At 40.4% G+C, this 17,676-nt stretch overlaps 3 protein-coding genes across 6 annotated transcripts in view; 1 reads left to right on the forward strand and 2 right to left on the reverse strand.

Annotated features, from left to right (window-relative positions):
- Nucleotides 1-156, reverse strand: part of LOC128855476 (uncharacterized) — a 93,067-nt gene extending 92,911 nt beyond the window's left edge. For all 4 annotated transcript variants that reach the window (XR_008453724.1, XR_008453726.1, XR_008453725.1 and 1 more), the window contains exon 1: nt 34-156. The gene's annotated coding sequence lies outside the window, so the exon portion shown is untranslated. The remainder of the gene's footprint in view (nt 1-33) is intronic.
- A 2,394-nt stretch (nt 157-2,550) lies between these two features.
- Nucleotides 2,551-5,108, reverse strand: LOC128855478 (CDP-diacylglycerol--glycerol-3-phosphate 3-phosphatidyltransferase, mitochondrial). The gene is made up of 4 exons (XM_054090418.1): nt 3,975-5,108; nt 3,704-3,912; nt 3,475-3,641; nt 2,551-3,412 (listed from the first exon to the last, which is right to left on the reverse strand). Exons 1-4 carry the CDS (start codon nt 4,828-4,830, stop codon nt 3,160-3,162), a joined length of 1,485 nt encoding a protein of 494 aa, XP_053946393.1. The 5' UTR covers nt 4,831-5,108; the 3' UTR covers nt 2,551-3,159.
- Nucleotides 5,109-6,851: 1,743 nt separating this feature from the next.
- Nucleotides 6,852-10,238, forward strand: LOC128855479 (uncharacterized). Its single transcript, XM_054090419.1, has 3 exons — nt 6,852-7,046; nt 7,106-7,779; nt 7,848-10,238. The coding sequence occupies exons 1-3, from the start codon at nt 6,960-6,962 to the stop codon at nt 9,868-9,870; spliced, it is 2,784 nt and encodes a 927-aa protein (XP_053946394.1). The 5' UTR covers nt 6,852-6,959; the 3' UTR covers nt 9,871-10,238.
- Nucleotides 10,239-17,676: the final 7,438 nt, after the last annotated feature.

Raw genomic sequence — 17,676 nt, forward strand, 5'->3', positions numbered from 1 at the left:
ATTTTAATTCGATAAATAATTAAATAGCCGTACCTTTTTTGTCTTATTCACTTTACAATTACGTATGCAAACTATTTAACGTTCTCCGAGATAAATTCACAAAATTAACACGCACAACTGAAACACGCAAAACGAACTGACAAAATGTTGCTTGATGTTGCTGATCGTCGCAGTCAATTGTCGATTAGCCGTTTCTCTTATTTTTCTTCCTTCTAATACTAGAGTTGCCAGTCCATGATTTCTTAGCGCATTGTAAGAAAAAAAGAGTATAATAATAGCATAAATCAAGGCGAACCAATATGCACAGAAGCAAGGCGCATTGAGTACTGTAGGTAGGTGGCGCACTCCCAAAACAATTATTTTAATTTTCGCCATTTCGACAAGTCCAACAACAGCTCCCTTCCCAATACAAAACAAACAAGAGGAGGAGAAAATACATGTTTGTGAAAATTCAGTGAATGGCTTGATAGTATTGTGTTTTGTGAGTAGTTCAAAACAAAACTTAATGAAAACGAAGTGCCGCGTATTACATTAAGAAAAATCCAATTAAATATAAAGCCTAAAAATGTTGTTTGTTTGCGTTTTCATGCGGAAGATTTCGTAGCAAGAAAGTGTGTGTGTGCGTTTAATTTCTTGGGCTTGGATGTTTACATTACTTTCGCCTACTCCTCCTCTTCACAAACAAGTAGTTCGTCATCCTTTTGTTTGTTTATTCATGGGCTCTTACTAATCAGCGAATTCGGAAGATCAATCCTCTCTCTGTCTTTCTTGGGCACTTACGGCACAGCGAATTCGGAATGCGTAACCAGGTAAATATGTAAATATGTAAATATTCAATGCAAGGCTTGGTAATATTGTGATTTTAAGATTTTTGATATTCAAATCAAGCAAACTAATACAAATTAAGTGCCAATTCACCGCTCCTCTCTTCTAATGTGAAAAAGTATAAACGAAATAGAAAACGTCTGGTATTTTTTGTTTTTTTTTCTCTTTCAAATCTTATAATACGTTCACTTTTAAGCATATGATCTACTTTTTCGTGTTTAACTCCCAATCCATAATTAAAAAGCGAGATTTCCCATGCAAAAATTTCTCTCCCAAAATCTGAGATTATGAATTAATCCTAGATTATTACCGTACTTTTTTACATACAACCCTGTGTTATCGATAATTATTTTTACGAATGTAAAGCAAAACGTCGAAGTAAAAACTAAATAAAATTGATGCTGGCAAAGAAAACAGGTTTGTAGACATAATTCTAATAAAATGTTTGTTATGTATTATTGAGTATGCATTCATATAACAGAAGAAAACGCGTCTGGTATCTTACTGAGTTTCTCCATCTGTTTATTGTTAGCAGCCAATTGAGCAATTAAATTAGCTATTCCTTCTCCTTGTCTATTCTTCATATCGTTAATAATAATTAAACAAATCAAAAACACCGAAATATTACACCAAAATAATTTCTATGACGAAAGACCTCTCAAAGCAGTATTGACAGCTGATTGTAAATTTTGCAGGTAATCGGTAATTTGTGAACGGGTAGAATAATTTTGTGCATTTATTGTTAATTAATAAGGCATATGCGAACGTACTTTTATTACTTCCACTTATTACAACTAATGAGAAAAATTGGCAACGCGTGCGGCCCTTATTGCGCATCTATTACTATTTCTCGTCTAGTACTATGTATGTAGTATATCGAAAAGACTGCTATCGAAAATTAAAGCTAGTCGATGTCCTAGTTATATAGGAGCAATTTAAATATTTGAAAATACGTTATATTAATGCATTCATTAAAGGGAATACATGGTTTTTAAACGTCGATGTCTTAATATAACCTAACTCATCCTAATAATGAATTTATGAAAAAGTAATGCTCTTCGTAGTTTTATGTTAAAGTACGAAAAGTTATAGAGTTGCATTTTTACTTTTAAGTCAAATTCGCTATACCATTTTGCATACATACATATCTAAGTGAAGTTGGTTTTTAAAGAAAGCTTCACTTATTCGAAAGAAATCAAAAATTGTGAAACACAATTTTCCGTCCGAAAACTGTAAAAGGGTTAAATATTTAATACTCTATTTTAGAAAATTCTGCTGAAGTGGCAGTCTGTGGTAGTAGATAAATTCAGTTACGTAGAACCGACTGTCGTGACAATGATAAGCCGAGACCCGTCTTCTTGAACAAGCATGAGTATCAGATTGAAACGCAGACATATGGGTACATTACCTAGTTAACCTTCCGTTGGAGTCCTTTTTGAAAACCTTCGGTTGGGCACTCGGGCCTAGCAAACTTTTATCCTTGTTGTTGTTTTTGTTGTAACAGCATAAACGTTCCCGATTCATGCTGCTGAAATGACAGTTCTTGGCCGTGTATAAATCCCGCTCGTTCCGGTTACGTAGAACCGACTGTCATAAGAACGCTTTTTTGTTCTGTTCGAGGATACTGTTTAAAAGGTTATATCCAAAAATCGATAGAAAATTAAATTTAAAGAAGGTACCCGGAAGGTCAAGTCGTTAACTATCACATAATAGAAATACGTTAAATTCAATTAAAAAATACATATGTTGAAAATGAAAAAGCCAGTCTAGTCAGACACGGGTGCACAACGGAGGGCTAAACATATTAGATTTCTAGTAAAAATTAAAAAATGTAATTTGCAAAAATCAATTTGCTTGTGCGTTTCCACCATATAATGTCATTTTTAAGTAAATACATTTTATACAAATATACAAATATGTAGATATTAGTTGCCTGAGATGAAAATCTTTGTAATAATTAACAACATATTTATCAAAAATAATGAAGTTTTTAATAACTAATATGCTAAACTAACATCTTAGCATTTTGTTAACGATTAAGAGTAAAATCAATACAAGTAACACAAAAAATAGGCAATATTCGAAACAAACTCTTTAATCGACCGTCTACAATTTGTAGGTTAGCTATTTTGTGTCCAAACTCATAAACGTAAAATTAGTTTCTTAATGCTTTACGAAAAGGAAAAATTAAAGGCTCTATAACATAGTGGGGCATTGTAAATTATTTAAATTTTTGTGAATTTGACGTCTAATTTTTCTATTACAAATTTCGTATATTACTACCCCATTCCGCACTATTTTTAACCAACGCCGTTTTCGATTTCTTATAGTTAATTAAAAGAAATTCCTAAATACTTTTACTACAGCATGCACCCAATGAGGTACTGGTCTAGAGACAATTTCGTTCTCGGCAGTACTAGAAGAGCTAAAAAGGCGATCAACTTCGCCCTGCAATCGACTACTTAGACCGTCGTTACTAGTAACAAGGCACACTTGCGTTTCCAGATCGCGATTCACAGAACGCTCGCCAAAATTGGAGGAACCGATCAAAGTGAGGTTTGGAAAAGAAGCGCCCGGCAGATAGTACCTAAAGTGGGCATATATTTGTATTTCTATGTGTGGAATAATGCATATTCAAGAATGTATTACCATAATCCTTTGGCGTGATAGGTCCAACCATCCCTTTCGTATTCGAAAAAATTAATGCGGTGAATTTGTTTTAGCTGCACAAGATTTTCATAAAATTTTTTCGCTATTAAAGAATAAGCCGCAGGTATCCCACCGGCGGGGCCACTTGCACCTTGAAACCCATTCGCCTATAAAGGAAACACAGATTAGCGAGATTTGCAAATTAAAAAAAAAAATCAACAATTATTACATTCGGATGAGCCATTAGAATGCTGCACTGCGCCAGACAGTTGCTGGCCAAGGTATCCATATATTCCTGCGTTAAATTAAAGTACCCTGTGGCAAGTTTGAATCGGGAACTTTCTATTGCAGAGGAGAGCAGATGCTTCGTCACAAGACTGTCATGGTGAATGCCGATTTGACCCATTTCAACCAGTGGGAATATCCACGTATCAGCATCTGAAAACAAAGGATTATTCTGTCTAAATTCAATTATAAAATAAAATGTTTGTTTTTTAAACCTTTCTTGTTTTCAGTAATTTTTTGCTGTTGTTGGAATATGTCTTGCATAAAATCAGTAATGCGTTGTTTTGCATGTGTAATAAATTCCTCTTTCGCACCCTCATATGGCAAAATTTTTCCATCTTCGTGCAATACCTCTTGCGCATTGTGATTCACCGCTAAACTGAATTCCTGTACACGAGCAATAAACTGTGCGTAAAAATCTGCCAAAGGTTTGTCTTCAATGAGTATATAGCGGTCCTGACGCTTCGTGAAGTAATCATTCGATAGATTAGCCCCAGATATAAGAACTGCGTCATCAAAGAGATACACTTTCATATGTTGTAAGCCGAGCAATTCATTCCATCGCGGCGGTGCTAACCTTTTTGTCATGCCACGCAGATCCGGAGTGTGATAAAGTGACAATCTCATCTGCTCGCCGAAATCACGCACAAGCGGCAATAGCATCGTTTTTGAGTTGACTTCCCCGCGGGTGCCTCGAGTAAAATCTAACAATACATTGACACGCAACGAGGACTGTTGTTGTAAACTGCTGCGTAATGTTTGCACAAAAGCATTCTCCAGGTGGCCAGTGCCTAGATATAAACTAGCTAAGACAATTCGTTCGCGAGCCGCTGCACTACGTTGCACAAGCGTTTCATAGAAGTTTTGAGGTTCATGTATTATCTGGATTTGATCGCCACGAAGTGGAAAACACGGTGCTACATTATGAAGCCAGGCCAAACTTTCCAGACTTACGGAGCCGCCGAAACTAGTATGTATTAATTGAGGTGTTTGCTGCAGGCAGCTTATAAAATCGGTGGGTGTACTAAGTTCTTCAGCGAATTGTGTGAAAAAACGTCGTAAATGCCACATTTTATTTCAAGAAATTTAGTTACAAAATCTGGTAATACGATTATGGTCCACTTTGTAAGTTTTATAGTTACAATTTAATTGCTATTCTTGCTGCAGTCTCTTTCTACTAGTTTATTTATTAATTTTTCATGACTTGGCGCTCTTATTTAAATTATGTTTTTAAATTGTCATTGCTAATAGACATAAATTTGATAGTTTTTCCAAAAGTTTGTATGCTGCAGACAACTTCTCACTTAATTATTTGGTTTGGGGATTGCACGCCTTCGTATGCAACTGCCAGCTGTTTGTTTCTCTGGCACCATATGACATTTAGTGTTGCCACACCTCGTTTTACGAATCACAAAACACATTGGGGCATTCACACCGAATTCGTTAAAGTTGTGTTGTAGCAATATATATACATACTTAGCCCTGTCGGTGTAGTGCATATTACAGTAAGTCTTCGTCTAGCTCATCTAACGGTAGACCCAGGAAACTTGTCGTTTGACTAGTTGCCCATGTAAACTGCGGAGTGTCCCAACTCACCTGCCGGCAAAGATATAACCTTCGGGAGTACATTATTCAAAGCACCCTCTATGTCGAGGAAGGCGCCCTATTTCGGATATAGGAACTCCTCTATATATTCAAATAGATTCAGATTTTATTGAACTACCTTTAAAGTAAGCGTGTTGGGTATGCGACAAACGCCGCCGCGGAACTCCACTCCTTATGTGCAGGACAACCAGTCTCCTATGCGTCTTCAGCAATTTGTGTTGAGTCTTACGTCAGCATATTCAGGTGGCAGAAAACAGCAACCACCAGCCCAGAGAACCGAAATCAAAATAAATTGGTACAAGGAGTTAGTCTAAAGGCGAAACAAAGAAAGGGGTCGTCACCGTTCAGGTTTAAAAGACTGCAGATTATTTAGCTCTACTGAATTGGTTGGTGCTTGACTACTATTCTGAATTCGAAGAACGAAAGTTCGAATCTCCGTGAAACAGCAAACTGAAGAAAAAGTTTTTTCTAATAGCGGACGCATCTCGGCAGGCAATGGCAAACTTCCGAATGAATTTGTGCCATGAAAAAGCTCTTCATAAAAACCATTTACCGTTCGGAGTCGGTTCAAAACTGTAGGTTCCTCCATTTGTGGGACAACATCAATATGCAAGCCAGCGCTCGGCTAAACACATAACAGGAGTGTACGCACATATAGGCAATAGGCATCGATAGCCGAGCGAAAATGGAGAGTAAAATTTCTAGGCCATGCAACATTTTGGGCATTTTACTTCCGCGTGAGAGAAAAAATATATAATATAAGTAGAGGAAAAGGAGAGACAGAGCTGTACCTTATATATAGTATATCTTAGATACACTTTAGGCTATTTTTCCTGAGTTTTCCCTTGTGGTTGCTAATTTGTAGTGAGAAATAACACTGCCTACTTTTTGGCGCTTGTTTGATGGTGCAAACTTGTGGGAAATATATTTTTGGTGCCTACTTTTTGGGGTTATATTTCCTTGGTGCCTACTGTTTGGGGCGTTTTTTGATTACTTTCTTTTAGCCCATGTTGCCAGTTACGACTTGTTGAAAAGAAATGGAATAAATTTAAAAATGGCACAAATTTTTATAATGTATATAAGATATGGAATGTTTCTATTTATAGGAATATTAGGAAATAATAACTAAGCACGTTGTCGAGAATACAAGGGTGGCGCCATCCCCACACCGCTATTTTGTTTTTGGCGAATTTGACAATGGAGTGACATCAGTACAGAAAATAAACAAACCTTGTGTCTTGGTTTTCCATTAACTTTTCCTTTTCTCCCTCTTATTTTCATTTATTTATTTCTAAACTCACATCACGACCGATTCTAACATTTTAGATGACCCCAAGCATTTGCTTTTTTTATTAGTAAAGTGGTAAGCGATAATCTGCACATATGCTTGTGCGCGAAAGAAAACTTATAAATGGCAGCATTCAATTGAAGAAACCAAGCAATAGAAAAAATTCAACATTGTTATTTGTTATCTGGCCACACTGATTTCATACCAAAAAATCATTCAAAAAATTAATGGCGGCACAACAACTCATTCTGTAGTTGCGGTTTCATAAAATTGGTTTGCATATTTTAAGAGTTATTTGGGCTTAAAAATGACTTCTAACAATTCAGTTATAAGTGAAGATATGCTAGAAAACTTGACTTTTACACGCAGTACCTGGTGGAGCGAGTTTTTCGAGGTTTGCGGTGAGATTTTTTTGGCTCTTACCTTAGGAATAATTTAGTTTTTGTCTTGTAGTCTTTTAGTGTTCGCGAGGAGGGTGAAATTTATGACGTCGAAGAAATTGATGAAACATTTCTTGACGATTCTTTAGATGAAGAACAAATGGAATATTGTGAAGGTGCGGAAGAAGATGATGCTCCGGAAGATATCGAACATCACAGCCTATTGAAAGCAATAACATTAAACGAAAAAATATCATTTGTTGAGTCATCTGAAATTCAAGATATTTTAAATGCTACTCTTCCAGTTTTGGAAGAACATGAACGAAAATGGAAAAATGCCGGACTGCAGAGTATTCTTAATACATTTGATTCTGTACGCATTAAGAAAGAAGTAGGCGGATGGATGCGTCGAAATCATAGTGTAACGACTACCGAAGTTGAATCCGATTCCAGTACAGATTCATCGATTTCCTTTGATACTGGGAACTATATTCGCACTACAAAGAAAATGCATATGAAAAGCGGACTTAGTCGTATTGAATCGATGAGAAGGTTAAATTCTAAGCAAATTCGTCATAACCATGGCATGATAATTGAAGCAACAAGGTATCGTGCTTACAAGTGCGATTGCTGTAACTATAATCTGAATAGAGCACCCAAGATTCAGCAATCAAAGATAATCGAAAAACAAGCCAGCCAATCTATGATTGCTTCTTGCAGCATGTCTCGGCCTAATAGTCTTAATCGGTAAGCTATAGTGGCAATATTCGTAAGGTTTATTATTATTATTAATAGTTTTTTTCTCGTTGTTTTAGCGATCAATTTGTATCGTTTAAGACAACTAAATATGATACTCCACCGAGATCTTCACCTCCAAAAAATAATTTTATCAATACAGCACCTCCTAAAATCACCACTAAACGGATGGCAGCCTTGAAGGCTAGAGAAAATCTTACTAAGATGCATAAGACTAAATCAAAGAATTCAGAAAAAATGGCTAGAATTGACAGAAAACAACAAACAAGCGAGTCTATTAAAGATTTTAATCTCGCAACAATAACAGAAACAAACAAGCCATTTAGCCTATCATCCGAAGATTTTAAAGAAAATACATTTCTTACAAACGTTGAAAATATTTGTAACTCGACAGCGCTGAACGGCGTTGCTGCGCGCAAACAGTTGATTAGCCGGCCGCCGACGATAACTGAAAGCTCGGAGACCATTCCTTCTACGCCACGCGACAAAGGAATGCCAAATCAAAATAATTGTCGCACCACAACATCTAAATGCTATGCAGTGGCAAACAAATGTCTGCCGACCATCAGAAAGCAGTCAATATCCCTTTCAGACAGCCCGCATAGATCGAAAGCTGGATTAAAAAACATTTACAAATCTAAAGAACCAAACCTAGTTAACGCCACACGAGAATTGGAAATTTGTTCGCCACCTCCTGAGGGGCGATTTTCTTATATGGACACGCCGCATAGATCGAAAGCTGGATTAAAAAACTTTTACAAATCTAAAGAACCAAACAAAGTTAAAGCCACACGAGAGTTGGAAATTTGTTCGACACCTCCTGAGGGGCGATTTTCTTATATGGACACGCCGCATAGATCGAAAGCTGGATTAAAAAACTTTTACAAATCTAACGAACCAAACAAAGTTAAAGCCACACGAGAGTTGGAAATTTGTTCGACACCTCCTGAGGGGCGATTTTCTTATATGGACACGCCGCATAGATCGAAAGCTGGATTAAAAAACTTTTACAAATCTAACGAACCAAACAAAGTTAAAGCCACACGAGAATTGGAACAAAAGACTAAATCAATTAAGGCGTTTGATCCGGAAGAAAAGCGAACACTTAAAAGTATTGATTCAGTTGACTTGATTTCATCCCCATCAACCACCGATTCAGAAGAAATAGTTAAAACTGTCAGAAAACCAACTAAGACTCCAAAAACAAGGGAATTTGTTAAAGATTTTAATCTCGCAACAATAACAGAAACAAACAAGCCATTTAGCCTACCATCCGAAAATTTTAAAGAAAATACATTTCTTAAAACCGTTGAAAATATTTGTAACTCGACAGCGCTGAACGGCGTTGCTGCGCGCAAACAGTTGATTAGCCGGCCGCCGACCATAAATGAAAGCTCGGGGACCATTCCCTCTACGCCACGCGAAAAAGGAATGCCAAATCAAAATAATTGTCGCGCCACAACATCTAAATGCTATGCAGTGGCAAACAAATGTCTGCCGACCATCAGTGAGCATTCAATATCCCTTTCAGACAGCCCGCATGGATCGAAAGCTGGATTAAAAAACATTTACAAATCTAAAGAATCAAACGAAGTTAAAGCCGGACGAGAGTTGGAAATTTGTTCCTCACCTCCTGAGGAGGGGCGATTTTCTGGAACGGCTATTCAAGACACACCAAATCCACGTTATGGAAAAAAAGAAGAAACTATTGTTCGCAATGAAAGGAAATCACCTGTTGGTGCTAGTAACGTTTCGCCTGTTCGGTTAAATGCTGATACCCCAACAAAATCAATAACTCAACAAAGAATTGATAAACGAATTCCAATATATAAACCTCAGCAAAAGCAACAAACTTCAGATAGCAATTTCGAAGTAACTAGAGAACTTTTGAGTAGTGTGATTGGAGAGGAGAAAGCGCGTCGTTTTTTCAAATACAATCTGGGAGCGGTTATATTTCCGATTACATCCACTGTATATTACTGCCCGCCTGAGAAAGAACTCTGTAGCTCAGATAGTGATGACGATCCTCTGGATAAATTTGGACGTTATGGCGAACTGAATGAGTCTGTGCAACATAACTAAGTCGTTGAACGATTATTTTAATTATTTTAAAACTAATATTTCATCGACTATTTGCTTTTCCGTTATGGGTTTTTTTTCATTTTAATGGCATATATACTGTCTTCGACACACTTTCGCGTTACTTTTCGCAGCATAATTGTAATTGTCGTCAGTACGAGTTCGAAAGTTGTTGTTTTTTACAATCTCCGCACTACAGAGTGTCGGAGAGGTGTTTAACAGTTGAAAGTTAATTGTAATTTGTAATTTTTGTGAATTGTCTTTTAACCAGGCCAAAGGAATAAGGCCAACAATAAGTTGGGGTTAGTGAAATGTAACCACGTTCACACCGAGAATGCAATTTGTTTAAATAAATAATAACAGATATTCAATTGTATGTGGATTTTATTTCATACATAGATATAAACAAATTTCAAGGCTCATTAAAAAAATTTTTTTTTTTGAATTCATTTATTTATTGCAATCTGTTTTCTAACATTCGGCAGTATTTGTATTTAAAACTAAAAGTACGTTCATATATGCAGTAATTAACAATAAATCCACAAGATTAATCTACCCGTTATGGCACACATTTGGCAGATTACCCGCGAAATTGACAATCAGATGCCAATACTGCTTTAAAAGGGGTTTCTTCATAGAAATTGCTTTGGTGGAATATTTTGGAGCTTTTGGTTTGTTTAATTATTATTAACGATATGAAGAAAATACAAGGAGAAGGAATAGCTAATTTAATTGCGCAATTGGCTGCCAGTAGCAGACAGTTGAAGGGAATCCTTAAACGAAGTCTATTGAATTTGCAAAAAAATGATGGCAGCAATACGCATTCGAAGTTCGACATTACATTTTGTAATAAGCAATAAAGGCCAAAGCGTCAATGGACGCACGCTTTTTTCTATAATATGACTGCATAGTTAATAACACCTAACAAAAATTTTATTAAAATTATGCCTACAAACCCTTTTTTTCATTGCCGGCATTCATTTCATTTAGTTTTTACTTCGACGTTTCTCCTTACATTCGTAAAAATAAGTATCGATAACACAGGGTTGTATATAAAAAAGTATGGTAATAATCTAGAATTATTTTATAATCTCAGATTTCGAGAGAGAAATTTTGTATGGGTAATCTCGCTTTTTAAGTACGAATTGTGAGTTAAGCACGAAAAAGTAGATAATCTTCTTATATGTAAACGAATTATAAGACATTCTATTAGACATGTATGTGCAGCGCCCAGTGATGCAACCATTTCTAGATTTTTACTTTTTAGCCTGATAAATCCGTCTGTTAAAGGAGATGGGAGAGAGATTGAGAGTTATTTCTGCCGTTAAAGGGCTTATGTGTGATTGAAGTCTTTTATTGTGAGATGTGGCAACCTTTTTTGTTTCTTTAGATGTTATAACAAATTCGAGATGATTATTTGGTACGTAATCATTCTCAGGGGTTTTGCAAGGCGAATCTATTAAAGGTGGTATTGGTAGATCACTGATTTTTTTTTCGCTGTGTCCATGTGGCTGTCAGCACTGAATAAAACAAGACGAATTAATTTTTCGTTTTCTACTTTTCCAATATTTTGCCATGACAATCAAACGTACGAAGCGGGTTCAAAAAGTATCGCGAATTTTGTTGAAGTGCTGGGGCGTCGGTCACGCTTTTCGTCGTTCACATTTTCTCGGCCTACTGAGAACATTTTGTTCCACCGATAAACGTTGCAACGTTACGGTCCAAAGTAGCTTCTCCGTATGACACAGTCAACATTCGGAAAGCATCCGCGCACTTAATTTCGCTTTTCACACAAAATTTGATACAGGTTCTTTGATCCATCTTTTTCAATAGGTAAAAATCAAAGACGAGTCGAAACACGTGCAATCAAAGTAGCTGTCAACAATTAACTGAACATTCAAAATGGCTGAGCTCGTCGACATGAGTGAGAGACATGAGTACCAACATATCGCCACAAAAACGAAAATTCGAATATAATTTACCTGCGAAAATTCAAAATTCCCGATAGTTTTTGAACACACTCGTTAAAACATTGTTGTTGGTCTAGTGCTTCAAGCTTCTTCAATTTAACTGCAACGGACTCATGAGCCAGATAGACGAGATAGTCGACTTCCGCGAGCGGGACAGCGGTGCAGACCTAGCGTTTATAGTCCACCACACAGTGCAGTATCGTCTTATCGATGAAGGCATCCTTTGCGGGGACTGCACCTTGGAATGTCAAGGGATAGCTGTCCGGTCAGGCGAAATATTTAACATATATATACCCTCTGTCACCTGCTGCCCGGCAGGATATCACCTTCAAATTGGTACGCTCATTAGAGGTGAAAACCGATTGGTAATAGGTGACTTTAATGCGCATCACGATTTTTGGCATTCAAGCCTACCAAACGATCTTAGGGGACAGCACTTGGCAGAGCAGATAGACGATTCCACATTCAGCATAGTGGCGGGCACCACTACGGGTGCTTTAAATCCTACTTATATAGGTTTAAGCACGAAGACGACCCGTACCGTTCTCATTGTGCACCAACTGCAGAAGACGCAGAACATGTTTTGTTTGTCTGTCCGCGATTTGCGTTCGAAAGGGAGGAACTAAGCACTAGGGTGGGGAAGCCAATTACGGCTGATAACCAATTCGATATTATGATAGAGTCCGAAGAACATTGGTCCGCTGTATGTAATATGGCAAAACTAGTAATTTCCAAATGGAGGATGGTTCCATGTGTAGAAGTCCACGCAAGTGGGGAAAGTTACTGATCGCCATTCACTTGGGAGTGGCCAGGACGATTCTTCTACATATGGTTCAAGCAGCTCACAACGGCCGGGATTAGCCCACGTATCCTCTGGGTAGCTTCCGAACACCCGTTCGGGAGTGAGCTAAAGTGAGAAGGCGAAACATTCCAGGATAGCTGGTTGTGCGTTGGGTTTGGGACCCGCCACTTAAAAATCGCCCCCAATGAAAACTTTAAAAAAGCCTCGGATGAGACCTCCCTATACTGATGACGACCCCTGCAAACGAACTAAGGACTATGATTTGAGGGCATGCACCTGGAATGTCCGGTCCCTTAATGGGGAGGGTGCCTCTGCCCGGCTGGTTGATGTCCTAGTGAGAGTAAAGGCTGACATCACTGCCATCCAAGAGATGCGATGGACGGGGCAAGGAGAGAAAACCATAGGACCTTGCGACGTCTACTACAGCTGCCATGTAAAGGAGCGCAAATTCGGTGTCGGATTTGTTGTGGGAGAGAGACTTCGTCGCCAAGTACTGTCGTTCACTCCGGTGGACGAGCGTCTCGCAACAATCCGCATCAAAGCCCGTTTTTTTAACATATCGCTAATTTGCGCCCACGCCCCGACGGAAGAGAAGGACGATGCGACCAAAGATTCTTTCTATGAGCGCCTGGAACGTTCCTATGAGCGCTGCCCCCGCCACGACATAAAAATCGTGCTTGGCGACTTCAACGCCAGGGTGGGCAAGGAGGGAATTTTTGGCCCCACAGTCGGAAAATTCAGCCTACACAACGAAACATCCGGTAACGGACAGAGGCTGATCGACTTCGCCGGGGCCCGAAACATGGTAGTCTGCAGCACCAGATTCCAGCATAAAAAGATATACCAAGCTACCTGGCTGTCCCCTGATCGAAAAACGCGAAACCAGATCGATCATGTTGTGATGGAAGACACGCTTCTAGTGTATTAGATGTTCGTACGATCCGAGGACCCAACATTGACTCGGATCACTACCTTGTTGCAGCCAAACTGCGCACGCGCCTCTGTGCAGCAAAAAACGTGCATCTACCTACGCAAAGAATGTTCGACCTCGAAAAGCTGCAATCACAACAGACAGCCAGAAGATTCGCCACTCGACTCTCACTTCTGCTCTCAGAGAGTACTGCCCAACAAACCGGCATCCACGAACAATGGAGCAACATTTCTCGTTCTCTACGTACCGCCGCCGAAGAAGAAATCGGATTCCGGCGAGCCCGAAAAAACAATTGGTACGACGAGGAATGTCATGCTGCCGCAGAAAGAAAGGATGCCGCCTATAGAGCCACGCTGCGATCGGGCGCAACGCGAGCCATGTGGGATCGCTACAGAGAGCTGAAAAAGGAAGAGAGACGTATTATCCGAAAGAAGAAACGAGAGGCCGAAATACGTGAGTGCGAAGAGCTTGAGATGCTGGCCAACAGGAACAACGCCCGAAAATTCTACCAGAAAGTTCGGCGGCTTACAGAAGGTTTTAAGACCGGGGCGTTTTCCTGTAAGAACAAAGACGGCGAACTGGTGACCGACGTACAGAGCAATCTTAAATTATGGAGGGAACACTTCTCGAACCTATTAAACAGTGACAGCTGCGCATGTCACCGAGAAAGTGAAGATCCCGATACCCCAATCGTTGACGACGGAATTGTCGTTCCGCTACCCGATCATGACGAGGTGAGAATAGCGATAACGCGGCTAAAGAACAACAAAGCCGCGGGCGCCGACGAACTGCCGGCTGAGCTATTCAAACATGGCGGCGAGGAGCTGGTAAGGTGCATGCATCAGCTCCTATGCAAAATATGGTCGGATGAAAGCATGCCTGCCGATTGGAATTTAAGTGTGCTCTGCCCAATCCATAAGAAGGGCGATCCTGCAATTTGTGCCAATTACCGCGGGATTAGTCTTCTAAATATCGCCTATAAGGTTCTAGCGAGCGTATTGTGTGAAAGGCTGAAGCCCACCGTCAACCAACTGATTGGACCTTATCAGTGTGGCTTCAGACCTGGAAAGTCTACCATCGACCAAATATTCTCAATACGCCAAATCTTGGAAAAGACCCATGAAAGGAGAATCGACACACACCATCTTTTCGTCGACTTCAAAGCTGCATTCGACAGTACGGAAAGGAGTTACCTGTATGCCGCGATGTCTGAATTTGGTATCCCCGCAAAACTAATACGGCTATGTAAGATGACGTTGCTCAACACCAACAGCGCCGTCAGAATTGGAAAGGACCTCTCCGAGCCGTTTGATACCAAACGAGGTTTCAGACAGGGTGACTCCCTGTCGTGTGACTTCTTTAACCTGATGTTGGAGAGCATCGTGCGAGCCGCAGAACTTAATCGCTCAGGCACAATTTTTTATAAGAGCGTACAATTGCTGGCGTATGCCGATGATATTGACATCATCGGCCTTAACAACCGCGCTGTTAGTTCTGCCTTCTCCAAACTGGATAAAGAGGCAAAGCGAATGGGTCTGGTGGTGAACGAGGACAAAACGAAGTACCTCCTGTCTTCAAACAAACAGTCGGCGCACTCGCGTATCGGCACCCACGTCACTGTTGACAGTTATAATTTTGAGGTTGTAAAAGACTTCGTCTATTTAGGAACCAGCATTAACACCGATAACAATGTCAGCCTTGAAATCCAACGTAGAATCTCTCTTGCCAACAAGTGCTACTTTGGACTAAGTAGGCAATTGAGTAGTAAAGTCCTCTCTCGACGAACAAAACTAACACTCTACAAGACTCTCATCATGCCCGTCCTAACGTATGGCGCAGAAGCTTGGACGATGACAACATCCGATGAAGCGACGCTTGGAGTGTTCGAGAGAAAGATTCTGCGTAAGATTTTTGGACCTTTGCACGTTGGCAACAGCGAATATCGCAGACGATGGAACGATGAGCTGTATGAGCTTTACGACGACATAGACATAGCGCAGCGAATAAAGATCCAGCGGCTACGTTGGCTGGGGCATGTCGTCCGAATGGATACAAACGCTCCGGCTTTGAAAGTATTCGATGCGGTACCAGCTGGTGGTAGCAGAGGAAGAGGGCGGCCTCCTCTGCGTTGGAAAGATCAGGTGGAGAAGGACTTGGCTTCACTTGGTGTGTCCAACTGGCGCCGGTTAGCACGAGAAAGAAACGACTGGCGCGCTTTGTTAAACTCGGCCAAAATCGCGTAAGCGGTTATAACGCCAATTAAGAAGAAGAAGTAATTTCCAAACTGCTGAACAACAGCGCAAATCTTAATGAAGGGGCAATAGGCCGCTCTTCCTCCCGTGAAGTACTATTTAACGGTTGTCCCGCGGGAGGAAAACGGAGCTGGGGTGGGTTTTTAGTGGCTGAGGCGGAAGGCAAGTCTCACACTTTTCGACTTTCCATGCTTAAAAAAAAAACATTCAGCATAGTGAGCGACGAAGCTCCCACCAGGGTAGTGGGCAATTGCAGCAGCTCGCCTGTCATAACAATTGCTAGGACTGGTCCGACTAATAGTATAACCTGGTGACCTATGCTATCGCTTGCATCAGACCACTTGCCCATCATCATCTCGATTGAGAGACCTGCCGACTTTGTTTCAGCGAATGACCGGTCATACATCAACTTTAATAAAGCTGATGGGACCAGATTCGCAGAATTTACTAAGGACACCTTCGCCGCCCTCACCATCTCCATCGATGTGCATGTAGACGATCGCGCATTCTGTAAGGTGCTCACCGCTGCTGCGGCTCGCTTCATTTCTACTTCCGGGACATACGTCCCAATTTCCCAGCTGAAGCAGCCGTTCTAGCAATCGAGCGTGACAACATACGCCAAGCCGACCCCGGGGATCCCCGCATAAAGGATCTCAATTTGGAGATTCGGCAATTGGTAATCCAATATAAGCAGACTAAATGGGAAGAGCATTTAAAGACCTGCAAGTTCACCTCTGGTGTGAGTAGGCTCTGATCCACCGTAAGGTCCCTGTCGATCCCAACGAAGCACAACGACGAGGTGGATATCAGCTTCAACGGTTGCACTTCGTCGGACTCGCAGAGATGCGTGAGCTACTATAGCTGACAATTCACATTGCATCTACCATCCGACAGAAGCGTGGACGATGACAACATCCGGTGAGGCGTCTCTTGAAATGTTTGAGAGAAAAATTCTGCGAAAGTTTTTTTTTCCTCTGCACTTTGGTGACGACGAACATTTAGGCGATGAAATAAAGAGCAGTATGAGCTTTACGATGACGTAGACATAGCGCAGCGATTAAAGATCCAGCAGCTTCGATGGCTGGGTCATGTCGACCGAATTGATATAAACGTTCCGGCTATTAAAGTATGCATTGCAGTACCAGCTGGTGGTTGAAGAGGAAGTTCCCAATCGCGCGCTTTAAATTAGCTTAGATTAGAGGGGGTTGGACAAATCAAAGCACTCAGTCAGGAAGACCATTGTACTACACAAGGGTAAGATTACAGTGAAAGGAATAGAGAGACAGGATAGATACAGTAAGAATGGTAAGACGAAAAAAATAGTTTGAGGTCACTCATCCGCGATTTCTTTGTAGTTGCTAATGAATCTTAAGAGATCTGGAAGAGGAAGAGTATGATCTTTATCGATAGTCACTAAATCGCACCCCAACAGCCTAAGACTGATCCTAGAAAACAATCGATGTATTGCAAAATCAATGTGGTGACAACTTTCTCTCCAGAAGTGGTCCTGTTCACTGGCACCCTCGTGCATGTGACTTAACGCCTCGGGATTTGACGCCTATGGGACTATATTAGGTCATTGGTTTATGCCGACAAATAAGCAGGTCTTTATTCAAACCACCATTGACGTCCTACGGCCAGATTAATAGAAGAAGTAGTCAAAAATTAGGCTGATCGCATAGACTCTAAAACTCCTAGCGCAGCGGACATATGCCGGATATCACATCACTCCCTTCATCGGTTCTGAACCTTTCTGCGGGGCAAGCAACAGTTTCAAAAGTACCTTTTTAAGTGAGCGGGAACAACGAGGCTTAATCGAGTACTGGAGAGTCCAAATGGGCATGCGGCAATCGA

This window comes from Anastrepha ludens, chromosome 2, assembly GCF_028408465.1.
Source record: "Anastrepha ludens isolate Willacy chromosome 2, idAnaLude1.1, whole genome shotgun sequence".
NCBI lineage: Eukaryota > Metazoa > Arthropoda > Insecta > Diptera > Tephritidae > Anastrepha > Anastrepha ludens.

Excerpts from the sequence above, each read along its gene's own strand:
- LOC128855478 (XM_054090418.1), bottom strand. The coding sequence starts at position 4,830 with ATGTGGCATTTACGACGTTTTTTCACACAATTCGCTGAAGAACTTAGT. Across the intron at positions 3,642-3,703 it reads TTCTAATGGCTCATCCGAAT|GCGAATGGGTTTCAAGGTGC; the intron begins GTAATAATTGTT and ends TTTCCTTTATAG. Across the intron at positions 3,413-3,474 it reads TATCACGCCAAAGGATTATG|GTACTATCTGCCGGGCGCTT; the intron begins GTAATACATTCT and ends TGCCCACTTTAG.
- LOC128855479 (XM_054090419.1), top strand. The coding sequence starts at position 6,960 with ATGACTTCTAACAATTCAGTTATAAGTGAAGATATGCTAGAAAACTTG. Across the intron at positions 7,047-7,105 it reads GGTGGAGCGAGTTTTTCGAG|TCTTTTAGTGTTCGCGAGGA; the intron begins GTTTGCGGTGAG and ends TTTGTCTTGTAG. Across the intron at positions 7,780-7,847 it reads CGGCCTAATAGTCTTAATCG|CGATCAATTTGTATCGTTTA; the intron begins GTAAGCTATAGT and ends TCGTTGTTTTAG.